At 37.8% G+C, this 25,924-nt stretch overlaps 2 protein-coding genes and 1 long non-coding RNA gene across 4 annotated transcripts; 2 read left to right on the top strand and 1 right to left on the bottom strand.

Annotated features, from left to right (window-relative positions):
• The first annotated feature begins 1,017 nt into the window (after positions 1-1,017).
• LOC105233857 (serine--tRNA ligase, mitochondrial) lies at positions 1,018-25,695 on the top strand. The gene is made up of 3 exons (XM_049454667.1): positions 1,018-1,902; positions 25,026-25,395; positions 25,464-25,695. Exons 1-3 carry the CDS (start codon positions 1,130-1,132, stop codon positions 25,572-25,574), a joined length of 1,254 nt encoding a protein of 417 aa, XP_049310624.1. The 5' UTR covers positions 1,018-1,129; the 3' UTR covers positions 25,575-25,695.
• On the bottom strand, positions 4,311-6,326 carry LOC125778146 (uncharacterized). 2 transcript variants are annotated; one of them, XM_049454715.1, is made up of 3 exons: positions 5,710-6,326; positions 5,095-5,655; positions 4,311-5,039 (listed from the first exon to the last, which is right to left on the bottom strand). In XM_049454715.1, exons 2-3 carry the CDS (start codon positions 5,579-5,581, stop codon positions 4,600-4,602), a joined length of 927 nt encoding a protein of 308 aa, XP_049310672.1. In that variant the 5' UTR covers positions 5,582-5,655; positions 5,710-6,326; the 3' UTR covers positions 4,311-4,599. The 2 variants fall into 2 exon arrangements, with proteins under 2 accessions (XP_049310672.1, XP_049310671.1); XM_049454714.1 differs by having other exon boundaries at positions 5,095-5,667; positions 5,896-6,326.
• LOC125778178 (uncharacterized) lies at positions 6,417-7,037 on the top strand. The gene is made up of 2 exons (XR_007422545.1): positions 6,417-6,471; positions 6,565-7,037. It is a non-coding gene; the product is annotated as an uncharacterized LOC125778178 (long non-coding RNA).
• Positions 25,696-25,924: the final 229 nt, after the last annotated feature.

Below are 25,924 nucleotides of genomic sequence, written 5' to 3'. Positions count from 1 at the left end.
GACTACTATAATAATTGTGGCATAATATTTATATACTTATTAAAATAATATTTTTACAGCTGGTTTCACGAAACTGATTTAAGTGAAAATTAATTTATTTCAGTTTCACCATTTGACTTAATTTGTATTTAAATGGTCACCCTTTGCCATTTAAATATTAATTAAATACTGTCATATGCAACTATGTTAACGTTTTCCAATCAGCTGATTTGCAAGTAGCAGAAGATAAATACTTATATTGTAAAAAATGGAATCTGACGACGAAAGTGATATGGAGTGCGAGGTTTTAATAAATATATTTATAAATCGTCGCTCTCGTATAATGAGGGAAAGAAAAAATGCACTAGGCTTAGCAAAGTAGAAATGTCACTTGATGAAAAATTCTTGCTTCGAGCTACACTCTCCATTTTTATTAAACAGTACAATTTATTTGTTTACATAAATCAGCTGTTATTCTTACAAACATCCCTGCTTTGTCATTTTTGGGTTGCCAATTATGAATAATGGTGAAACGTTGCAAACTTAAGTGCAAAGTTAAATAAAAATCAAAATTAAAATTAAATGAAACTTCATTGTCAATTAGAAAATTTCGTGAAACCGGCTGTTAAAATGAGAAATGATATTTTGATATATGATTGTATAAGTTTATTAAATTTAAAACTTCGCTCATTCCCAACCCAATTTGCATAATTTTTCTGTAAATTAATAATATTAAGATAAATATTTAATTTTTAAAAAAATGTTATTTTGAACATGTACTTTATTTTTATAATATAACACAACCGTCTTAATACTTGCTCTTCTAAATTCCATATTGCCAAATTGAAAATGCCGTCGGCATATGTGCAAATGGGATATGTTGCCTCTTCAAAATGTTCATAGAAATGAAAACTGCGCTGTCAAACTGCTGAAGTGACAGCTTCTAGCTTACTATACATGGCAAACTAGTATTCTATGGCTAGTAGGCTATGAGCAATGTGGAGCCTCCACAGGCTATGTGCACGGCAATGCAGCTAGTATTCTATAAATTCTATCGTGCCGAGATGCCCCGTTATCGTAGCTAGTATTATTATGAATGTTATGTGATTTCATTTTGATTTTCATATAATTTTATTGCGCTAGTTTATTGATGGCGGGAACGAAAATATTTATAAATAAATTATCACGGCCTTTAGTTTCCGAGATATTTAGAAACTATAAGACTATGTGGATTATAAGCAATCATATTAAATTATTCTCCGCCCATAATGTGAACGAAATTTTTTTGCGTGATATTGAAAAGAACATTTTACTAAGAAAGCATACAAATAATGTACCAGTTATTAAAACTCTGCTTCAAAAACTGCGAAAATGCCCCAATGATGTAGAGATACAACGTCAGATTGAAATTGAGCTTGGAAAACTTCCCAATGGTACACATTCCCGAGTTGTTAACTACGGAGAAAAAGGGCATGAAGTATATAACAATAACTTAGCGCCCGGCACAGGCGAACAATTTTCAGACGTATGTAAGTATTTGAATGTATTAAGAATGGAGCATTTAGGGCATTTCGCCGGCCATAAAAGTTACTATTTGATGGGAGATCTAGCGAGTTTAGAACAGTCTTTAGTACGGTACACAATGTCATATCTAAGGAAGAATGAATTCAAGCTTATATCAGTCCCCGATATCTTACCAAGTAATATCATAAATGGGTGCGGCATGCAAACAGAAGGGAACCGAAATCAAGTTTATAAAATTGACTCTGAAGAATGTTTGTCTGGTACATCCGAAATGGCATTAGCAGGTTTTTTTACTGATCAAGTTATTGAAGAACAATGCTTACCACTGAAAATTGCTGCTGTAAGTAGATGTTACCGTGCAGAAACATCCGGATTGAATGAAGAAAAAGGGATTTACAGGTACACAAATTGACTTTTAAGCATATTCTAATTCATTTTGGGATTTATTTTCAGAATTGTGTTATTATTGCTACAATATTTTTAATAAAGTTATTTAAATTTGTTAGTTTTAGCGGGGTGGAATTGGAATTCTTAATTCATGCTTTTTATAAGCATGATTGAACATTACATTGTTCCAGTCAGATTTCTTTTTTTATATTTATGTAATTATTTCTGAAATATTCATAGTTTCGAATCAGTTAAGGTATAAAGACGCCTAATATTTAATAAAATATGGAAGTAGTATACCCCTACCAAGTTTCGATAAAAATTTGAAGTGATTAGCTTACACTCTCCTCATTGCCGACAGATATTTAGAAAATGCTTGTTTTTGACATTAAATACCTCATACCGACTAATATTTATTAAAAGAAAACATTACAATGCCGTTTTTTGTTATAAAAGTCAACTTGATTTAAAATTTGGGTTGGGTTTAGTATCGCGCCGGTTAATTTTGGCTCACTGTACCTAAACGAGAGAACCAAATTGAAAATTTTAAACACGCATGTATGCTTAAATTATCGAACTTTATTTTAAAACATTTTATAAAAATCGGTTGACAAATTTTTCGGGTTGGGTTTAGTATCGCGCCGTTTAATTTTGGCTCATTGTACCTAAACGAGATAACCAAATTGAAAATTTTAAACACGCATGTATGCTTAAATTATCGAACTTTATTTTAAAACATATTTTATAAAAATCGGTTCACAAGTTTTTCCAAAAATTCACTTTAAAAAATGCTATTTTTTGCAAATTTCTCAATATATGCTAGTGTATTTTCATCTGTTGTGCATTGTACCAAACCAATTATGGATACATTTTCAAGCACATATATTACTTATGAATTATAAAAACCACTAGTAATGTTTTTAATTACTTTTGATTGTTAATTTCCTTGTAAATCTTTAAATAAAATACACCTTTTTCTGCATTGAGTTCAATAATGCGAAAAACCAAAATGACTGCCTAATTTGAACTGTCAATTTGCCGAGAAAGCACGAACAAAAGGGAATAAATTAAACCCAGTTAGCAATAAATGTATGAAGTGAACGCGAAAAGGTGTTCAATGCTAAAATACTGTGGATGGCGTAGCCGGTGTTGGACCGACCAGGGTTATTTTTTTTGAAGAGCGGCCGAAGGCCGCCCACGCCAAAAGGAGTTCTATGCGAAAAAAATTGATACACCCCGGTGTTGGACCGACCAGGGTTATTTTTTTAGAGCGCGGCCGAAGGCCGCCAACGCAGAAAGGAGTACTACACGAAAGTACATCGGTCACCCCGGGTATTCGCTCGACCAGGGTTATTTTTTTAGAGCGCGGCCGAAGGCCGCCAACGCAGAAAGGAGTACTACACGAAAGTACATCGGTCACCCCGGGTATTCGCTCGACCAGGGTTATTTTTTTAAAGCGCGGCCGAAGGCCGCCAACGCGGAAAGGAGTACTACACGAAAGTACATCGGTCACCCCGGGTATTCGCTCGACCAGGGTTATTTTTTTAAAGCGCGGCCGAAGGCCGCCAACGCGGAAAGGTGTACTACACGAAAGTACATCGGTCACCCCGGGTATTCGCTCGACCAGGGTTATTTTTTTAGAGCGCGGCCGAAGGCCGCCAACGCAGAAAGGAGTACTACACGAAAGTACATCGGTCACCCAGGGTATTCGCTTGACCGAAGGCCGCCAACCCAAAAAGTAGTACTACACATTTTGGTTTTCTTTATTTTGATTTCTTGTCCATACAAAAATGTTGACTGGGTTGCATTGGTTTCAGTTTGTATGGAAAAATTAGCAAAAACACTGATTTTTGGTCATTTTCAAAGGGCTCCCTACGGGTCTATAGGGGCTCTAGGAGGTCGAGGGGGGGTTTATTAAAAAGTTCGATCCTTCCTCTTTCCAATAAGGGGGCGTGATGGGGGGTAGCCCTCCCCTGTTTTTCTCCATAAACGATACTAAACCGGCGCGATACTAAATTTCCCAATTTTTCAAAAAATTCACTTTAAAAAATGCTATTTTTTTTTTTTTGCAAATTTCTCAATATATACTAGTGTATTTTCATCTGTTGTGCATTGTACCAAACCAATTATGGATACATTTTTACGCACATATATTACTTATGAATTATAAAAACCATTAACACATTTAACATTTTTAATTACTTTTGATTGTTAATTTCTTTGTAAATCTTTAAATAAAATACACAGGGGAAACTTTAGTATACGATCCCACGATTTCAGGGTTAAAAGTGGTATGGTTGGATAGGGCTGATGCTCCAGATTAAGAAAATATATAATTGTTGCCGCCGCAAACTTATAGTTTCCGAGATATTTGCATTTAAAGTTGAAAATTTTGCAAACTTTATCTTGCAATTTCTCGATTGCTAGTAATTATTTAATTCATATTATGCACTTTTTATGCACTTACACTTCACTACATTGTTTCTACATATTTTTTTTTCAGTAATTATTTAGTTATTTGCTTAAAATAAGCATTTTATATTTTACACAATTTTCATTTCATGCACAATAACAAAAGTATTCCTTGTTGACAAATAATAAGTGTTGCCATAATCACACATTTATCAAACGAATAAAAATGAATATAAAAACTCAAACCAAGAGACAAATACCATCTGAAATTAATTTTCCGTTGTAATAAAAAAAGTTTTAAGGCTTATATGTATATTTAATTGCATCTAATAATCTTACAAAAGGATCGTGATGATTATTTGCAATATTTTTTCTCCAAGTATATTCATAAATTAAATTAGAAAAATCTTCGCTGTTATTGTAATTGTCTTTTATGAAAAAACGTTTAATTACTCGCCACTGGGACTCGATGCGTTGAGTATGCGTCCCGTCCTCGGCAACGAACGGATTATCGGGGTCGCTGTGATTCACGCGTCGGTGCTCATACCCGTGACTGGCTAGACAGTCGTATGCCCTCCAGCAATCAGTACATATTATACTGCCTTTTGCCACGTGCTTCTCTATCAAAGGTATGAGCACCTCAGCAGACCTGACATTGCCGGGACATACCTCCAGCCTAAGGTCGTCACTCCCATCCTCAACCATCCCAAGAACCCAGTGGCCCTCGACTCTCCGCCCTAAAATAAGAAAAGATATATTAATTACATAAAAAAATTATATTTTTATTATTACCTTTGTTGTATTTTCGCTTCCCAAATTTACTTTCGTCTATTTGAACAGTTTTACCAGGGCCACCAATTTTACCTACCGCTACCTGATGGTCAACCTGGTATAATACTACAGCTTCGCGGCAGTAATTATACCGGTCACATATTGTAGCGCTAGATAAAACTGGTTCCCTGATAAAACTGTTTTTCCTCACTTCCGCATGTGACCAATGAGATGCATAAGCATACATTAGATAAAATACCTGCGGAAGTGGGATTTTGACGTTTTCGAACCAGGTCCCGCTCGACCTTCCCAACGCACTTCGTTTCCGACAACCCCCTTTCCGGCATCGGAACACCCCAACACTGCTACTTTTTTTTAACAAGAGCGTCATTGGCATTTTATGCGTACGGCAAATTTTGGCTTTTAAAATCAAACCTTGTTCTTCGGCAAAAGAAATACATTTCTCTTTTGTGTCAAATGTTTGGAATATTATTACAATATTCCACATTGACTTCACTTCCGCCGCTTTAAGAACATTGGTTCGCTTTATAACACCTCGGCTGTTTGACGCTCCGACACAATCTATTTAAATACCTTAACTTATATTTTTGTCAGTTTAAAACTTATATTACTTACCTGATGAATTTGCACGCACTCGCTTTATGCCACCTCGGCTCGTTGACGCTCCGACACAATCTATTTAAATACCTTAAGTTATATTTTTATAAATTTAAAACTTATATTACTTACCTGATGAATTTGCACGCACTCGCTTTATGCCACCTCGACTCGTTGACGCTCCGACACAATCTATTTAAATACCTTAAGTTATATTTTTTTCAGTTTAAAACTTATATTACTTACCTGATGAATTTGCACTCATTTTTTTTAATTTAACTTATAATAATTATATATGTATTTACATATATTTTAAATTTTTACTCTTTAAATTTCTATCCTGAATTTATGGCTGCATCCAATCTCGGAATTCAAATGAAATAAATATGAAACTTATTTCAAAACGGGAAAAAAGGAACGGTACCTTGTTTAGTTGTAACAATACCCGTTATAGAAAATGTAGTTTAAAAAGGGGAAACGCGGAATTGATAAATGTGAAGATAATGACAAAACGGACAACAAAAAGAACGGTACCTTGTTTAGTTGTAACAATATCCGTTATAGAAAATGTAGTATAAAGAGGGAGATATACCCTATTTAACATAACTTTTAGATTACCTTTGTGTATTAGCAGCCTTCGGCCACGCTTAAAAAACCCTGGCCAATCCAACACCAGGGTAAACATTAGTCCATTCGCGTCCCACTTCTTTCTGCATTGGCGGCCTTCGGCCGCGCTTCAAAAAAAATAACCCTGGCCGATCCAACACCGGGGTGTATCAGGTTTTTTTTAAGTAAAACTCCTTTTCGCGTTGGCGGCCTTCGGCCGCGCTTCAAAAAAATAACCCTGGCCGATCCAACACGGGGGTGTATCAGGTTTTTTTTAAGTAAAACTCCTTTTCGCGTTGGCGGCCTTCGGCCGCGCTTCAAAAAAATAACCCTGGCCGATCCAACACCGGGGTGTATCAGGTTTTTTTTAAGTAAAACTCCTTTTCGCGTTGGCGGCCTTCGGCCGCGCTTCAAAAAAATAACCCTGGCCGATCCAACACCGGGATGTATCAGGTTTTTTTTAAGTAAAACTCCTTTACGCGTTGGCGGCCTTCGGCCGCGCTTCAAAAAAATAACCCTGGCCGATCCAACATCGGGGTGTATCAAGTTTTTTTTAAGTAAAACTCCTTTTCGCGTTGGCGGCCTTCGGCCGCGCTTCAAAAAAATAACCCTGGCCGATCCAACACCGGGGTGTATCAAATTTTTTTTAAGTAAAACTCCTTTTCGCGTTGGCGGCCTTCGGCCGCGCTTCAAAAAAATAACCCTGGCCGATCCAACACCGGGGTGTATCAAGTTTTTTTTAAGTAAAACTCCTTTTCGCGTTGGCGGCCTTCGGCCGCGCTTCAAAAAAATAACCCTGGCCGATCCAACACCGGGGTGTATCAAAATCTTGATATATCAAGAAAAATGGCAATGATTTATGTATTTGGGGTATAGTCCTATTTTTTATTCATTTTTATTCGTTTGATAAATGTGTAATTATGGCAACACTTATTATCTGTCAACACGGAATACTTTTGTTATTGTGCATGAAATGAAAATTGTGTAAAATATAAAATGCTTATTTTAAGCAAATAACTAAATAATTACTGGAAAAAAAATATGTAGAAACAATGTAGTGAAGTGTAAGTGCATAAAAAGTGCATAATATGAATTAAATAATTACTAGCAATCGAGAAATTGCAAGATAAAGTTTGCAAAATTTTCAACTTTAAATGCAAATATCTCGAAAACTATAAGTTTGCGGCGGCAACAATTATATATTTTCTTAATCTGGAGCAACAGCTCTATCCAACCATACCACTTTTAACCCTGAAATCGTGGGATCGTATACTAAAGCCGACCCAATACACATTTTTCTGCATTGAGTTCAATAATGCGAAAAACCAAAATGACTGCCTAATTTGAACTGTCAAATTGCCGAGAAAGCACGAACAAAAGGGAATAAATTAAACCCAGTTTGCAATAAATGTATGAAGTGAACGCGAAAAGGTGTTCAATGCTAAAATACTGTGGATGGCGTAGCCGGTGTTGGACCGACCAGGGTTATTTTTTTAGATCGCGGCCGAAGGCCGCCAACGCGGAAAGGAGTTCTATTCGAAAAAAATTTGATACACCCGGGTGTTGGACCGACCAGGGTTATTTTTTTTAGAGCGCGGCCGAAGGCCGCCAACGCAGAAAGCAGTACTACACGAAAGTACATCGGTCACCCCGGGTATTCGCTCGACCAGGGTTATTTTTTTAAAGCGCGGCCGAAGGCCGCCAACGCGGAAAGGTGTACTACACGAAAGTACATCGGTCACCCCGGGTATTCGCTCGACCAGGGTTATTTTTTTAGAGCGCGGCCGAAGGCCGCCAACGCAGAAAGGAGTACTACACGAAAGTACATCGGTCACCCAGGGTATTCGCTTGACCGAAGGCCGCCAACCCAAAAAGTAGTACTACACATTTTGGTTTTCTTTATTTTGATTTCTTGTCCATACAAAAATGTTGACTGGGTTGCATTGGTTTCAGTTTGTATGGAAAAATGAGCAAAAACACTGATTTTTGGTCATTTTCAAAGGGCTGCTTACAGGTCTATAGGGGCTCTAGGGGGTCGAGGTGGGGTTTATTACAAAGTTCGATCATTCCTCTTTCCAATATGGTGGCGTGAGGGGCGGTAGCCCCCCTTATTTTTCTCCATAAACGATACTAAACCGGCGCGAAACTAAACATTTCACTAAAATTTCCCTTAGTTGGATATAATGAAAACATTCTTTGATTTGTAAAGTATTTTTGCTTTTAATTTATTTGATTGTTTAATTTTTTTTCTTTCAAAATGTTGTATCTCACAAACCAATTATCATACGAGTGTTTTGAGTAAAGAGTGCGCCCTGTTCGAGTTTGTGAGTGCCAGGATTTAACTTTCTTTAAATGTTATGCTATTAAAGGACCATATTCTAAGTAGATTTCTCAAGATGTGAAACATCGAAATTTTTTTTATACAAGTAATAGGTTAAAAGGTACAGATTATAATAGGAACTAAATATGGTACACAATGAAAGAATACAATATTATGAATTTTTTCCAGAAAATGATGACAGATAGTTTATTTAATAAACATTTATTTTTCTTATATATAAAATTTTATCCAAATATTTGTTTAAAATCACGTCAACTCAATTATTTTCATCATTGACTTCCGTAATTGTTACATTCGAAGTTGCCTCTGACGGTATGACTGACAATTGGTCGATTAAACCTGAAGTATGTTACAAAAGTATTAGACACCACATTATCAAAATATCTATTAAATACAACATCTATTGTTGTTCCATATCTTGTAGTACATTCTCTCGGATTGTTGTTTATTTCTAACTGAAATTTTTCTTGGAGGAACCCTATTAATGGCATATACCCATATAGATATGATTGTCGCCGTGGCAATATAGGCCGTGCAGAGAACGTTTATCATAGAGAACGTAAAAATATTTTTGGCTAACTTGGTCGAGATGAGGGAGTTTCACCAATTCCAACTCGGCAGGAGAAATTTTAACAGTTGCGCTTGAACAGAGCTGAGCATTGAATAAAAATTATGCTCAGAACTATATATTGCTGTTACTGACGTATGTTAGCTCTTTTGCTTATATTTTTATACGTTTATATGCAAACATAATCATAAACAAATCATATTATCACTCATCAATAATATCATGTTCGCGCTGCTCATATGTAAATATGCTCGCATGACATTGGCACACTTATTATATACACAAACTTGCATACAGATATGCGTACACATGTAGATGTGTCATCCGCAAAAATTACAAACATTGTTCTACAAAAATAAGAATTGTTTCAAAAACATCAGCTGCGTCACAAGTCAATATGGCAGCCAAATAGTCGATGCCCAAATTTGTAGAAAAACACACAACAACAACATTTTCATTCATGAACGTAAGCGCACTTTTAACAGGCAAACTCGCGTCATTCATAACAGCAGGCACCATTACATCTCCCCGAGCATGCTATTTCTTCTCAGAAAGAATCGAGAAAAGTGGCAACATAGCTGTTGTCGATTACAACATTTGTCAATCCTAAAATATTTTTCCGTGGCTGGCAAAAATCTGCGTCGATATGTATGCACGCTTATACATATACTTACTTACATATTTACGCAAGTTTGGTGACAATCGGCGCTCGTTCGCTTATTTTTTCGACACAGCTCGGATTTTCTACCAACAATACAATGTTGTGACGCTTTGTCGCCGCGTCGGTTCGTCGACACATCGACGTTGGAAAAAAGTGCTCATCAGCTGTTCCTTTTACACGTTATTTCTGCGTATGTGAAATCAGTTGTTCTAACAATTTCCAATTGCAATCAGCGCTGCCACTCGTCAAATAAAATAAAAAAAAAACACTTCTTGTTAAGCTTAGAACTTTGGAAGCGATGTGCAATCAGTTACATAAAGGTAACATGGAATTAAAAAGAGAAAACGAAGAACTAAAATCTAGTAAAAGCAAGCATGTGAGTTTTGAAGTAAAACCTTCTAGTATGAATGTAGATCAAATATGCGAAACCGATGAAGATGAGCTAAAAACAAAACAACACTCTTCAAAAAAGCGCAAAGGTGATACTTCTCCAACAATTGTCAGCCCTTCGAAAAATAAAAATAAGGAGCAGGCGGCAAACAATGATACTAAAACCCACCGCCTACCTTCTCTTATAATTAACGACGTAAAGGATTTTAATAAATTACGTTCTAATATTACAGATCAAATAAAGAACAACTTTTTAATAAAGCTTTTGAGCAACGGCGCCAACAAATTTAATGTCTTCGATGCAAACAATTATCGTACAATAACAAAATACTTACCTAATGAAAATATACCTTGGTTTAGCTACGAGAGTGAACATAATAGGCCAAGAAAGGTAATGAAAAAAAATTGACGCCACTCATGCGATACACAATCCATTTCAAATGATCTAAAATCTCAAGGTTTTAAGGTCATAAATGCAATTCTTCTTCTTCTTAATTGGCGTAGACACCGTTTACGCGATTATAGACGAGTTAACAACCGCCGCCAGTCGTTTCTTCTTTTCGCAACGTGGCGCCAATTGGATATTCCAAGCGAGGCCAGGTCCTTCTCCACTTGGTCCTTCCAACGGAGTGGAGGTCTTCCTCTGTTTCCCCCGGCGGTTACTGCGTCGAATACTTTCAGAGCTGGAGTGTTTTCGTCCATCCGGACAACATGACCTAGCCAGCGTAGCCGCTGTCTTTTAATTCGCTGAACTATGTCAGTGTCGTCGTATATCTCGTACAGCTCATCGTTCCATCGAATGCGGTATTCGCCGTGGCCAACGCGCAAAGGACCATAAATCTTTCGCAAAACTTTTCTCTCGAAAACTCGCAACGTCGACTCATCCGTTGTTGACATCGTCCAAGCCTCTGCACCATATAGCAGGACGGAATTATGAGTGACTTATGGAGTTTGGTTTTTGTTTGTCGAGAGAGGACTTTGCTTCTCAATTGACTACTTAGTCCGAAGCAGCACCTGTTGGCAAGAGCTATCCTGCGTTGGATTTCTAGGCTGACATTGTTGGTGTTGTTTACGCTGGTTCCAAGATAGACGAAATTATCTACAAAATGCAATTAATAAGCTTAAATGGAAGACTAAAGAACCGCTAGATATGTTTTTAGTAGTATTTGATGCTACCGAAGGCCTTAAATAAATTTACCAGATCAAAACCATTTTTAGAACCGTTGTCAAAGTTGATCCTATTAAAGCATCTAAATTAATTCCACAGTGCAAAAACTGTCAAGCTTTTGGACATACAAAACGGCAAACTCAGCACGAGGAGGGAGCGCTATAATTATCAAAAGCAACATTGAACACTGAGAGGAAGATCCACAATCACCCGTTGTACTTTATTACTCTGTATAGTACACGTAGACATAATATAAAAAATATAGAAACGTACATATATGAATTTATTAAAAAAATGTGACAGAAGGTACATCATTGGTGGCGAATTTAACGCAAAACACACTCATTGGAGATCTCGTTTAATTACAACCAAAGGTCGAGAACTTTTCAAAGCTATACTAGCAGTTGGATGCAATTTTGTTTCTACGGGAAGACCCACTTATTGGCCTACAGATATGTTATGTAATATACACACTATAAATTTAAAAGTATAGTGAATAAAGTCGACCCAAAGCTTAACCGTATATCGACTGGTATTGAGTTGGATTGTGAGGTTGAAGATTTCACAATAATAATTCAAAACGCTGCATGGAAGAGTACACCAAATACCCGCGTGAATCTAAGTGGCACCAATTACCCACAACACATCTTAGAAAGTGTCCATAAAAAGCGCAAGCTTCGACGGAGATGGCAGCAAACTAGAGATGAACGATATTGTGATTTTTCGGTATCTGTGATTTCAGTGATTGCTATTTTTAAATCACTGTGATTTTATATTGCTATTGCGATCGCAACTAAGTCGACGTTCAAACGGAGACCTTTTATTGTTGTTGTTGTAGCGGCAGATTCTGCCGATTTGACAGTGTTTGGGCGAATACAAGTCCGGGTCCCGTCCAGTTACGTACACCCGACTGTCGTGGGAACGACGGAAACATTTTGTCGTTATTGGCGGCAAATTCTCTTTTGGCTCCTGTAACTCGAGTCAAGTTTTTCCGACTTTCTTTTCACTACATTTTCGCAAATGTTGGAGCGGTTCGGCTACCTGACACTTAGAGCGTATTGCATAGTTCATTTGTATGTTGGTATGATGGTTTCACACATTTCTTAGAAGGAATTACCATTAGTGTGGTTGATAATTTGTTTGTTTAGAATACCCGCTTTTAATATTTTCAAGAACAAATAATTAACGCAAGTTTCCTAATCTTTGGGAAAATATTAAGAACCCGTAACTTTTTTATTCCATCATTTTTTCTGAAATTACAATTCTTGTTTTCATCACAACAAGCTTTTAAATTTGGTTTTAGCAATAAGTAAAATTAAAAATTTTATTAAAACAAATTAAAATATTCCATTTTGATTATATTTCATCTACCACTTCAAACATCACACTTCACTTCTTTTCCTTGATACATTTGCTGCCATTATTAAAAATTATAAGAACGTTACACTCTTAACTTCAAACCGCTATGACGAAAAATAGCATATACGATATATACAATACCCTGAAGAAAGTTGTTACTTTTCTGCTATTTGCTATTGTGATCGTAATTCACAGGTTCGAACTGCGATCACAGTTTCGAGCTGCGATCGCAATTCACAGGTTCGAACTGCGATCACAGTTTCGAATTGCGATCGCAATTCACAGGTTCGAACTGCGATCACAGTTTCGAACTGCGATTGCAATCGCAGTTCATAGAAGCGAACTGCTATTTATAAAAAGTGATCGCAGTTGCGATTTGCGATTTTTCAATCACAGTGAAAAAATCACCGGTAGTGAAATATCGCTCATCACTACAGCAAACTATGTTTTCTGCTCTCAAAACTGAGCTTAAAAAATTTACAGCGAAACTAAGAGCACAAATTAAAGAGTTTAAAAATGTTTCCTTCAAAACCTATCTGGCTAAACGCACAGCTGATAAATCCACCGGCTATTCCCTCTGAAAGCTGTAAGAAATATTAATAAACAAATAAAACATGTAGCACCATTAAAATAAAACGAAACTGCATGGGCTAAAACGAATAAACATAAAGCTGCCGTATTTGCAAATCGTTTGAGAGACACATTTACACCTAACGATGGGTAGAGATAAACTGTGAAAATAGTTGGTTGGATCCACACATCAACATTTCTCTTGTTACGAGGGCTGCTATATATATTTCTGGCCTAATAATGAAAATAGGAATATTTATCAACGAAAATGGTTTTATTGTTTTTCAAAATATACTCCATCAAGATTTATACACTTTTGCATGCGCTCAAACCAATTTTCGAAGCACTTTTTCCACTCTGATTGAGACACCTCCAAAACATGGTTTTTGAATGCTTCAACAGCATCTTTTGGCGGCGAAAATCGTTGACCACGCATTATTTTCTTGATGTGTGGGAATAAAAAGAAGTCATTGGGTGCCAAGTCTGGGCTGTACGGCGGATGACCCATCAATTCGACGTTTTGACCGGTCAAAAAGGCGCTGGTTTGAGCCAATGTGGGAGAGCTCGCATTGTCATAGTGCACAATGATTCGTCTTCTTTTCTTCGTTTTTCGAATTTCTCCGAAGACTTCAGGCAAACAAATGGTGGTGTACCACTCAGAATTGACCGTCCTACGTTGCTCAAGCAGAACAGTCGCCACATGATCAGTTTTGCCGAAGAAACAGGCGACCATTTGCTTCGAAGTGCTTCTTCCACGAACAACTTTCGTTGGATTTGGCTCGTCTTGGAAGACCCACACGGTTGATTGCTGTTTTGTTTCGGGCTCATACGCATAGATCCATAATTCGTCACCTCTGACGATCTTATAAACGTCTTTTGAAGTACCGCGATCGTATTTTTTCAGCATTTCTTTACACCAATCCACACGAGCCTTTTTTGAGCGATTGTCAAATTGTGCGGGACCCAACGAGAACAAACCTTTTTTACGGCCAGGTGTTCATGCAATATCGAATGTATGCTGGTGGGAGTAATGCATAGGCATGCCTCTATCTGAAGGTATGTTACATGACGGTCTTGCATTATCAGTTCACGTACGGCATCGATGTTTTCTGGCACAACGGATGTTTTTGGACGACCTTCACGGAATTCGTCTTTGAGCGAGCCTCGGCCACGATTGAATTCGTCAGTGCTATAGGATGGTTCTTCATAGCCTTACAAAGATTTTAGTTCATCGATGCATTCTTGTCGTGATAATCCACGTCGAAAGTTGTGAAAAATGATCGCACGAAAATGTTCACGAGTTAATTCCATTTTTTGGCCGAGATGAATTTTTTAATTCCCTGTAAATAAAACAATTCATGATTAAATGACAAAACGTTCTGAGTGATGTTATGCTAAAAAATGTCAAACTTTACATTGGAAATGTCAGATTCCACCTGGCAACACTTAGTGTTGCCTAGGACAGAAATATATATAGCACCCCTCGTACTATTAAAGAAATTAAAAATCTTATCGGGAAGACAAGACTCAAAAACGCACCTGGTTACGATTTAATAACTAAGAAAATATTACACAATTTACCAAAGAATTGTATAAAAAAACTTGTAAACATTATAAAAAGTGCTTTATGCCTAAGATACGTGCCATCGCTTTGGAAAGTATCTGAAGTCATATTGATACCTAAGCCGGGTAAGCCAGTACACGATGTTACATCATACAGACCATTTTCGCTGCTGCCAGCCTTATCTAAAATCTTTGAGAATGTACTCATAAATAGGCTCAAACCAATAATCGCTCAGAAACACCTAATACCAACACATCAATTTGGCTACCGTAACCCCCATTCAACAATTGACCAGGTACACCGAATCGTTAATTTCGTGGAAAATACAATCGATAAAAAGAACGTTTGTACGGCGGCCTTTTTGGAGATGTCTCAAGCTTTTGACAGAGTTTGGCATACGGGTCTACTGCTCAAATTGAAATACATGCTACACAAACAATTTTGTGAAATAATTGTTTCATATTTAAAAGACAGATACTTTCGCATTAAACAAGAGGATGCGTATTCAAACTTGCAACCGATAGAAGCCGGTGTTCTCCAGGGAAGCGTGTTGGGGCCAATGCTTTATTTGCTTTTTACCAGTGACCACTCATCTGATTCTAAGTATATGACAGCGACATTTGCGAATGACACAGCTTTGTTAACAGCTGGAAAGTCAACTTCAGTATCTAGTCGACGAGTGCAAACAGCAGTCAAGGCAATTACTAAGTGGCTCATCAAATTAAACGACACTAAATCAATTCATGTCGACTTTACCGTGAAAAAGCCGTCATATTGTCCAATTTATATAATTAACAATCCTATACCACACCATAACAGTGCTAAGTACCTAGGTATCACATCAGATGCCAAGCTACGCTGGAAAGAGCATGTCAAAAAAATGAGCGAGCTTGATATGAAATTTGGCAAACTTTACCACCTAGTTGGCAGGAAATCCACGCTATCAATACAAAACAAACTGTTATTATATATAATCAAGTCCTAAAGCCGGTTTGGGCCTACGGACCCAACTATGGGGTTGCTCAAGTCAAAGCTGTATTGCCAGCATGCAGCGTTTTCAAAGTAAGGTACTAAGGACTTTGGTTAATGCACCTTGGTACATTACATCTGCTAACCTGCACCGTGATCTAGGCGTGAATTCAGTGGTAAATGAAATCTACAAATTAGCAAAGTCTCACGAACAGAGGCTTAGACGGCACGTTAATGAGGAAGCCTCCAGACTCATCGAAACTGCTGGGCGAGAAATCAGGTTGAAACGCAAGAAGCCTTCCGACCTAGTAAGACAACAGTAGCAGCAAATTTATTTCTTAACATTTAGAATTTAAGCGTCTGTCCTAATTATTTAGACCAGAATTGTTGTTAGTATTTTATTTTTATATATTAGGTACAATGTACAATATTAGGTTGTCAAAAAAGTTTTGCGGTGTTTTTATTGAATCAATTCGTGTGGCACCCATACATCGAGCTTCATAGTGACTCCAAGCTTCTTCAAATGGTTTATAACGGTATGATGACTACTATGCCGGTCTCTTTTGACCAATTCAGCGATTTTATCGCAATATTCGACGACAGGCCTTCCGGAGCGTGGCGCATCTTCGACCACCTCTACACCAGAACGAAAACGTTGAAACCATCGTTGTGCGGTGGAAATGGAAACTGTATCAGGTCCATAAACTGCACAAATTTTATTGGCGGCTTGAGATGCATTTTTGCTTTTATCGCAGCAGTACTGTAAAATATGCCTTATTTTCTCTTTATTTTGCTTCATGTTTGCGACGCTATAACTCACGAACGACTTAAAAGAAACGACAATCAATCAAACACGTGTTAGCGTGTGAATTGAGCTTTCCAAAAAGGTATAGCATGACCCGATGCGACGAATACAACTAGAATTTTCAGCGCCAACTAGCGAAAATATCGCAAGACTTTTTTGACAACCCAATAATAAAAAAAAAAAATTGACTCTTTGAACGTGAGCTTGGCCATTGGTTGTCCGTGTCAACGGAAATTTCGCAGTGTGTAAGCAAATATTACGGACCATACGTATATTATTGGTAAATTTGTCTACACACAACTTTGTATGTAAATGTGTACACTTATTGCTTCATGCGAAATCTCCGTTGTCACGGGTAACCAATGGCTAAAGCTCACGTTTTGTCGAAGAGTCATAGCAGAAACAGCCAAAAACGTATAGCAGAAACAGTGGAGAACGTAGAATCGTGGCCCGTGTCAGCTGACACGACCTATCTTATGGGAGCGCAATGTAAATGAACAGTGAAAAACGCTACTCCCTTCTCCCTTTGACGTGAGAATTCACGATATTTGGATATTTGCCGTAGAAATGTGTCAGGTGATTGCTCTCTCACAACGCAGGGTTGCCAATCTCGATATACTGTAGTTGTCTTAAAAATTTTCTTAAAATAGCTCAAAATCAGAGTCCAATGATATTTATAAATATATAAACTATTTTTAATAGTTTGTTTTCAGTTTTGATATTTTATATTATAAAAAATTGTAATTGAAAACATAGATGTGTACAAAACTATATATGCGTATTGAGCAATGGCAACATTGTTCAAATGAAAACAAACAAAGATGGCTGATTTCTGCGTTTTTACCACGGGCTTTTAACACATTTTGTTCGCTAACGGGGCATCTCGCCAGGATAAAATTTATGGAATACTAACTGTCAAACGTATTGCTATTGCCATTGCCAAATCTGTATGTGGGCATTTGCTATCATGATAAATTCATTTGCGCAAAGGCGTAGGGTAGGAAGGTTCGAGCTGATGTAGCGCATGCTTTGAGCTCTTGAAAAATTTATTTTCTAATTTGCGAAATGCCGTCGGGTAGATAGCTGATGTAGCGCACGTTTTGAGCTCTTGAACTCCTTAAATCTGTTATGTTGAATATAAAAAAAGGATAAAGATTCTCTTTTTTACAAATGTATTTCTAGAAAAAATAAGATAACAAAAAAAGGATAAAGATCCTTTTTTTTACAAATATATTTCTGGGAAAAATAAGAATTCATATTTTTGGACTACTAAATAATATTTGCTGCAAAAATTTTATATACCAATTAAAATAATATTTAAAATGAGCAATGATATTTTGATTTATGCCTGTATAAGTTTATTAAATTTAAGACTTCGCTCATTCTTAACCCAATTTGCATAATTTTTATGTAAATTAACAATATTAAACTAAATATTAATTTTATGGAAAATGTTATTTTGGAAATGTACTTTATTTTTTAACATAACATAACCGTCTTAACCCCTTGTTGTCTGACGGTACTCTCCAGTACCACTTCGAATTTTTCTGTTTTAAACAGAATCGCTGAACTTCTTCCTGCAATCAGACCAGCGGTACTTTAAAGTACAAAATAAAGCACACATATAACAGTACTTTTTGTAATATTCGCGAATTTTTCGCTCTCTGTGCTCATTTCAAGTTAGTGTTTTCCATAGTGCGGTCGTAAAAAAAAAGTGTTTTATTATTTTACTTATATATTGCAAAATTCTTAAAATTTCTCCAGGAAATAAAGAGAAACTTAAAGTTTTGTTAATTTGGCATTTATTATTGAAGACGCAAAGGAGTCTAACTTTTTTGTTTACCAGTGATATTAGATTTTCTGAAGGAGACTTGTAAGTACCGTCGGGCTCTGTTGGCCCTTGTTTTTACACACAACACTGATTTCCTTATATACAGGTTTATACAGATAATATAATATAATGGCTGGAGTTCACGGCAGATTTTTGACAGAATATCAAATTGCTTCCATTTTGGAAGAAATTCCAATTGATAATGCACAAAATACGGATATTGAGAGTGAAGATGAAAATGAAGAGGTGATGACTTCACCGAACGACGAAGATTAGTTTTTGATTGAAGTTCTAAATCAAATTCAGGAAGAAGAAAATGAAGACACAAATATTTTGTCGGAAAATTTCCGTACCACAATTTTTGAAGAACCGTTGCGAAAATGGAAAAAAGTTGAGAAACCCACCGTGGTTTCACAATTTGACTCAGTAGAGGGACCAGTAACTGGTTTTTTCAGGATATGGAAACGCCAACACAATTTTTCGTATCTTATATGGAAGCCATTATGGAAGGAATCATATTTCATTAAAATTTATATGCGGTACAAAAAAATAAAACTTTGAATCTACAAAAAAGTGAGCTATTGGCATTTATTGGCATAAACTTTTGTATAGGCTACCATCAGCTGCCAAGTTATCGTCATTATTGGAGTATCAGTGAAGATCTGGCAGTCCCCGTAGTATCAAAAGCCATGTCCGAAACAGATTTGATTTGATTTTACGTTTTTTGCATGTAAATGATAATTCTAAAATTCCAGAAAACAATAAGGATCGGCTATTCAAAATTCACCCTATGATTGAAGCTCTAAATCAACGTTTTCAGCAGGTATACCATGGAGCTATTAGTTGACGAATCCATGATTCTTTTCAAGGGTAGAAGTGCCATAAAACAATATTGCCCTATGAAACCAATTAAGTGTGGTTATAAATTATGGTGCTTTGCGGATCAACAAGGTTAATTCAAAAAGCTCTCTGTATACCAAGGAAAGGATGAAGCTGTCGAAGAAAAATACGAAGGATATGGTCTCGGGGAGAGAGTAGTTTTATCTCTCAGAGAAGAGGAATGGGGCAAGAACAAGTACGTGTTCTTTGATAATTATTTTACGTCAGTTAGGCTACTCGAATTTCTCCAATCTTTGCATGCGGAACAGTTAGAGGAAATCGGAAAGGACTTCCTTCAAACATGAAATCGGACAAGAAAATGAAAAGAGGAGAATACGATTCACGAACAACTATGAACGGTGTAACTTTCTTCAAATGGATCGATAAAAAGCCGATACCATTGGCATTCAATTTCCATGGCACTGAAAAAACGAGTGTCCAGAGAAGAGATCGTAAAGGCCAAGCAATACAAGTCCAATGCCCAACTGTGATTAAAGATTATAACTCTTTTATGGGTGGAGTGGACCATGCAGATCAGCTACGTTGTGCCTACGGTATAGGCAGGCGATCGAAAAAATGGTGGCATAGATTGTTTTCGGGGCTTTTGGAAATATCTTTCGTTAATTCCTACATTGTATACTGTCAAATTCATGATAAGATTACTCTCCTAGAATATTGGCGGTCAGTTGCACAAGGCTTAATGACGCAAAAGGATGTTGGTGCCAACAAACGCAGGTTGAGTCTTGCACCAACACACGCTAGCAAAAAACGTCGTGGTAAAAGTGAGTCTGTACCGAAAGATGTCCGATTAGGTAATTTGGGGATACATTGGCCAACATTTGATTAAAGTCGAGGAAGATGTGAAATGTGCAGTTTAAAAAAAAATCAGTCAAAGCCGCATTCGAAATGTCAACACTGCGGAATATTTTTGTGCTGCAATGATATGAGCTCCTCAAGCCCGACGGTACTTCTAAGTACCATATCCTTTTTTTATACTAAGATGTCCTTTACGTTTTTTTATTGTTTTTAATGCTTAACAATATATGACTACGAATGGAAATATGTGAAAACTTATAAGATAATTTATTCTTGGTTTGGTCAACAAGGGGTTAATACTCGCTATACTAAATTTCATATTACCGAAATGAAAATGCCGTCGGCATATGTGCAAATGGGATGTGTTGCCTCTTCGAAATTTTCATGGAAATGAAAACTGCGCTGTCAAACTGCTGAAGTGGCAAACTATGTAGTATTGTATATATAGTAAGCAATGAGCAATGTGGAGTCTATCTCTAAATCTATCCTGTCGAGATACCCTGTAAGGAAGGAAAAGGAAGGAAGGAAGGGAGTAGCCTTTTTGGCTGTTTCTGCTATCAATGTGTCGTAGAACTGACGCGACGACAATGCGTCCCAACATTGTGTTGAACGATCGCCAATTGCCACTGCTTCCCTCGCCTCTGTAACAGCTTCTCCAACAAACCAGCGTAAATATGTATGGTTATGTATGAGCTTGCCCTGTATCGCACAATCATGTCTACCCGCGCCTAAAGTGTCTTGTAATGGAAATAGTGTAATAAAAGAATAAAATTAAAGTAATATTCTCAAAAATTACTACATTCCTGTTTACAAGTGTTATAGAAAAGCCTTTGAGTAATCCATAAACAAACACACATTTTGTTTTTTTTAATACTTCGAGATGAGTAGCACATTTGTATGGACTTAAACCATAGTTAAATGTGGCAGCATGTATATCTTCTTCTTCTTTACTGGCGTAGACACCGCTTACGCGATTATAGCCGAGTCAACAATAGCGCGCCAGTCGTTTCTTCTCTTCGCTACGTGGCGTCAATTGGATATTCGAAGCGAAGCCAGGTCCTTCTCCACTTGGTGGAGGTCTTCCTCTTCCTCTGCTTCCCGTGGCGGGTACTGCGTCGAATACTTTCAGAGCTGGAGTGTTTTCATCCATCCGTACAACATGACCTAGCCAGCGTAGCCGCTGTCTTTTAATTCGCTGAACTATGTCAATGTCGTCGTATATCTCGTACAGCTCATCGTTCCATCGAATGCGTTCGCCGTGGCCAACGCGCAAAGGACCATAAATCTTTCGCAGAACTTTTCTCTCGAAAACTCGCAACGTCGACTCATCGGTTGTTGTCATCGTCCAAGCCTTTGCACCATATAGCAGGACGGGAATTATGTGCGACTTATAGAGTTTGGCTTTTGTTAGTCCAGAGAGGACTTTACTTTTCAATTGCCTACTCAGTCCGAAGTAGCACCTGTTGGCAAGAGTAATCCTGTGTTGGATTTCCAGGCTGACATTGTTGGTGATGTTAATGCTGGTTCCTAAATAGACAACTTCAAAGTTATGACTGTCAACAGTGACGTGGGAGCCAAGTCACGAGTGCGACGACTGTTTGTTTGATGAAAGGAGATATTTCGTCTTGCCCTCGTTCACTACCAGACCCATTTGCGTTGCTTCCTTGTTCAGTCTGGAGAAGGCAGAACTAACGGCGCGGGTGTTGAGACCGATGATATCAATATCATCGGCATGCGCCAGCAGCTGTACACTCTTATAAAAGATTGTACCTGCTCGATTCAGTTCTGCAGCTCGAATAATTTTCTCCAGCAGCAGATTGAAAAAGTCGCACGATAGGGAGTCGCCTTGTCTGAAACCTCGTTTGGTATCGAACGGCTCGGAGAGGTCCTTCCCGTTCCTGACAGAGCTTTTTGTATTGTTCAACGTCAGTTTACACAGCCGTATTAGTTTTGCGGGGATACCAAATTCAGACATCGCGGCATAAAGGCAGCTCCTTTTCGTGCTGTCGAAAGTAGCTTTGAAATCGACGAATAGGTGGTGAGTGTCGATTCTCCTTTCACGGGTCTTTTCCAAGATTTGGCGCATGGTGAATATCTGGTCGGTTGTTGATTTACCAGGTCTGAAGCCACACTGATAAGGTCCAATCAGTTTTTTGACGGTGGGCTTTAATCTTTCACACAATATGCTCGATAGAACCTTGTACGCGATGTTGAGGAGGCTTATCCCAGTTGGCGTAGATTGTGGGGTCTCCTTTTTTATGGATTGGGCATAGCACACTTAAATTCCAATCGTTGGGCATGCTTTCGTCCGACCATATTTTGCAAAGAAGCTGATGTATGCTCCTTATCAGTTCTTTGCCGCCGTATTTGAATAGCTCGGCCGGCAATCCATCGGCCCCTGCCGCTTTGTTGTTTTTCAGGCGGGCAATTGCAATTCGAACTTCTTCATGGTCGAGCAATGGAACGTCTGCTCCATCATCATCGATTGGGGTATCGGGTTCACCTTCTCCTGGTGTTGTGCGTTCACTGCCATTCAGCAGGCTGGAGAAGTGTTCCCTCCATAATTTAAGTATGCTCTGGGCATCGGTGGCTAGATCACCTTGGGGGTGTTCTACAAGAGTATGCTCCGGTCTTAAAAGCTTCTGTAAGTCGCCGTATCTTTTCGTAGAATTTTCGAGCATTACCCCTGTCGGCCAGCTTATCAAGCTCTTCGTACTCACGCATTTCGGCCTCTTTCTTCTTCTGTCTGCAAATGCGTCTCGCTTCCCTCTTCAACTCTTGGTATCTATTCCATCCCGCACGTGTTGTGGTCGATCGTAACGTTGGGAGGTAGGCAGCCTGTTTCCTCTCCGCTGCGACACGGCACTCCTCGTCGTACCAGCTGTTCTTTTGTACTTTCCGAAAACCAATGGTTTCGGTTGCAGCTGTACGTAAGGAGTTTGAAATGCCGTCCCACAGTTCCCTTATACCGAGTTGTTGCCGAGTGCTCTCCGAGAGCAGGAGTGCAAGCAATCGTTCGGCTGTCTGTTGTGATTGCAGCTTCTCGACGTCGAACCTTTCTTGTGTTTGTTGGCGTGCGTTTTTTGCTGCACAGAGGCGGGTGCGAATTTTGGCTGCAACAATATAGTGGTCCGAGTCGATGTTAGGACCTCGGAGCGCACGCAAATCTAAAACACTGGAGACGTGTCTTCCGTCTATCACAACATGATCGATCTGGTTGGTGGTTTTTCGATCCGGAGACAGCCAGGTAGCTTGATGTACAGATACAAATACAGATTACCATATTTCGGGCCCGGCGAAGTCGATCAGCCTCAACCCATTTGGGGATGTTTCCTCGTGGAGGCTGAACTTACCGACCGTAGTGCCAAATATACGTTCTTTGCCCACCACTGTAGTAAATGTCACAAGGACCTACTCGTCTCTGCCCTTGTCCCGTCCATCGCATTTCTTGGACGGCGGTGATGTCAGCCTTTATTTTCACGAGGACATCAACCGGCTGGGCAGCGGCACCTTCCCAATTAAGGGACCGGACATTCCAGGTGCATGCCCTCAAATCATAGTCCTTAATTCGTTTGCCATGTTCGTCATCAAAAGTTGGGTCTCTCATCCAAGGCTGTTGGTGGTTTTTCATTGGGGGTGTTTTTTACGTGGTGGGTCCCAAACCCAGCGCACAACCCTATACAGGGAATGTTTCGCCTCACTTTAGCTCGCCTTTAAACGGATGTTCTTAGGCTACCCAGAGGATACTTGGTCAAAGACCGGAAGTCGTGAGCTGCTTGAGTCATATGTAAAAGAATCGTTTCTGGCCACTCCCAAGTGAATGGCGATCAGAGAACTTTCCTCACTTGCGTGAACTTCTACACATGACTCCATCCTCCATGTATGTATATAAAAAACAATTTTTTAAATGTCAATAATTAGATACGCACAGAAATTGTAAGAATATATTTAGCTAATATTGAATGGGAGTTGTCAGCGTTACGCCCAACTATTTGTACGGCATACACCAACTATAGCTAGGCAGGAATTGAACAACGTAATCACGAAAATAATATTTTTAAATGAGTGTAAATTGAAGTTAATCGAAATATGAAGGTAGTCGAAAGGTGTTAAAATAGAGCTTGGTTTGTAAAGATTTCCAAACAGATAACCATTTTATTAATTCTTTCGAAGTTTATGATCAAAAAATTAAAAATGTTTACATTCAGGGGTGTTGTGGAATCTAAGACAGAATTGTCTAGCTGTCAGAATTGCAAACCAATTCTGATTTTCAATGGTGTCACAGAATCTGTTTGGACTTTCGTCTTTTCGAACATGCACAAAACCAATATTCAAATCAGCTGTTTACTAATGTGACAAAACTTGCAAATTAATACATTTGGAAGCAGTCCTATTAAAGTTTTTAATGAGTTTGATTTGGGTGTTAAATTACTTTTATTACGTTTTGTAAATCTAATATCTTTAAATTTCCATTTTTTTTCTAAAAACTCAATAATGAAGACATTTCGTGTTTTATACTTATGTTTTCACCTATAGAAATAAAGCTAAATTTATTCGAAATAATAAAATAACTTGATTTCTTAACTTAAATTTCAAATCTGTGAGCGACTATCTTCTTGCTTTGTTTCTAAAATCAAACCCGATAAAATTGGTTTCCGTGACACCACATACCGATACAAATTCTGTTTCGAATATCAAACCAATATTTGAATTAATTACACATATTTTTTTTTATCGATTTTAATTCGGATTCGGACAACTATCAGATTCCACAACAACCCTGATTGTATTTTTTACTTTCTTCAAGGGTACATCAATTCACTAAAGTTGAAATGTTCGCAGTATGTTCGGAAAAGCAGTCAGAAATGGTATTGGAAAGTTTTAAGGATACGGAAATGTGTTTATATAAACAGTTAAATTTAAAATTCCGAGTACTTGATATGCCACCAAACGAATTGGGAGCTTCAGCATTCCAAAAATACGATATTGAGGCGTGGTTGCCCGGGCGGCAAATGTGGGGAGAAATATCAAGTTGCAGTAACTGTACAGACTATCAAGCAAAGCGTCTTAATATAAAGTATAAGACGAAAGACGGATTATTGAAATATGCTCATACTGCAAATGGAACAGCGGCTGCGATACCAAGACTGCTTATTGCTCTGATTGAGTCAAATAAGGTGATGCCTTTTATGGATTATGTTTTTAAAAAACAATTGATTATAATATTCGTAAATTTAATTTACAGATTGAAAATGGGACGGTATATCTACCTGAAGAGCTTCGAAATATTTTGAATAATTCATTATTGGCTCGTAACAAAGTAGTTCCATCCTTAAAACTTATTAAGCATTTTTAAAGTAGACGTTCTTATAATCAATTGTTAGAAATAATATCATGAACTCACAAATATGGTAGACAAACTACTATTGTATCATTTTTATATAAAAAGTAAAAATGCCTTAAATTTTTTTATCAAATTCTTATTAAGACAATTAATTTTAGTATCGCTCCAATTATAATTATTGCGAATTATTTTCATTGCTGAGTTTGTCTTGTGCTTAAAATGCAAGATTTAAAGCCAAAACTAAGTGAAGTCAAAGAGACAATTACGATAGGTTTAGCCGGCAATTTACACTGCACTCTCCGGTAGACAAAATCAAGCGATGTGTTAACCGTCGGCTGCGCAAAATACCGAAAGACCACTTA

Source organism: Bactrocera dorsalis, chromosome 4 (assembly GCF_023373825.1).
Source record: "Bactrocera dorsalis isolate Fly_Bdor chromosome 4, ASM2337382v1, whole genome shotgun sequence".
Classification (NCBI taxonomy): Eukaryota; Metazoa; Arthropoda; class Insecta; order Diptera; family Tephritidae; genus Bactrocera; species Bactrocera dorsalis.
The sequence above is the reverse complement of the archived record's forward strand: the minus strand, read 5'-3'. Positions and strand labels throughout refer to the sequence as shown.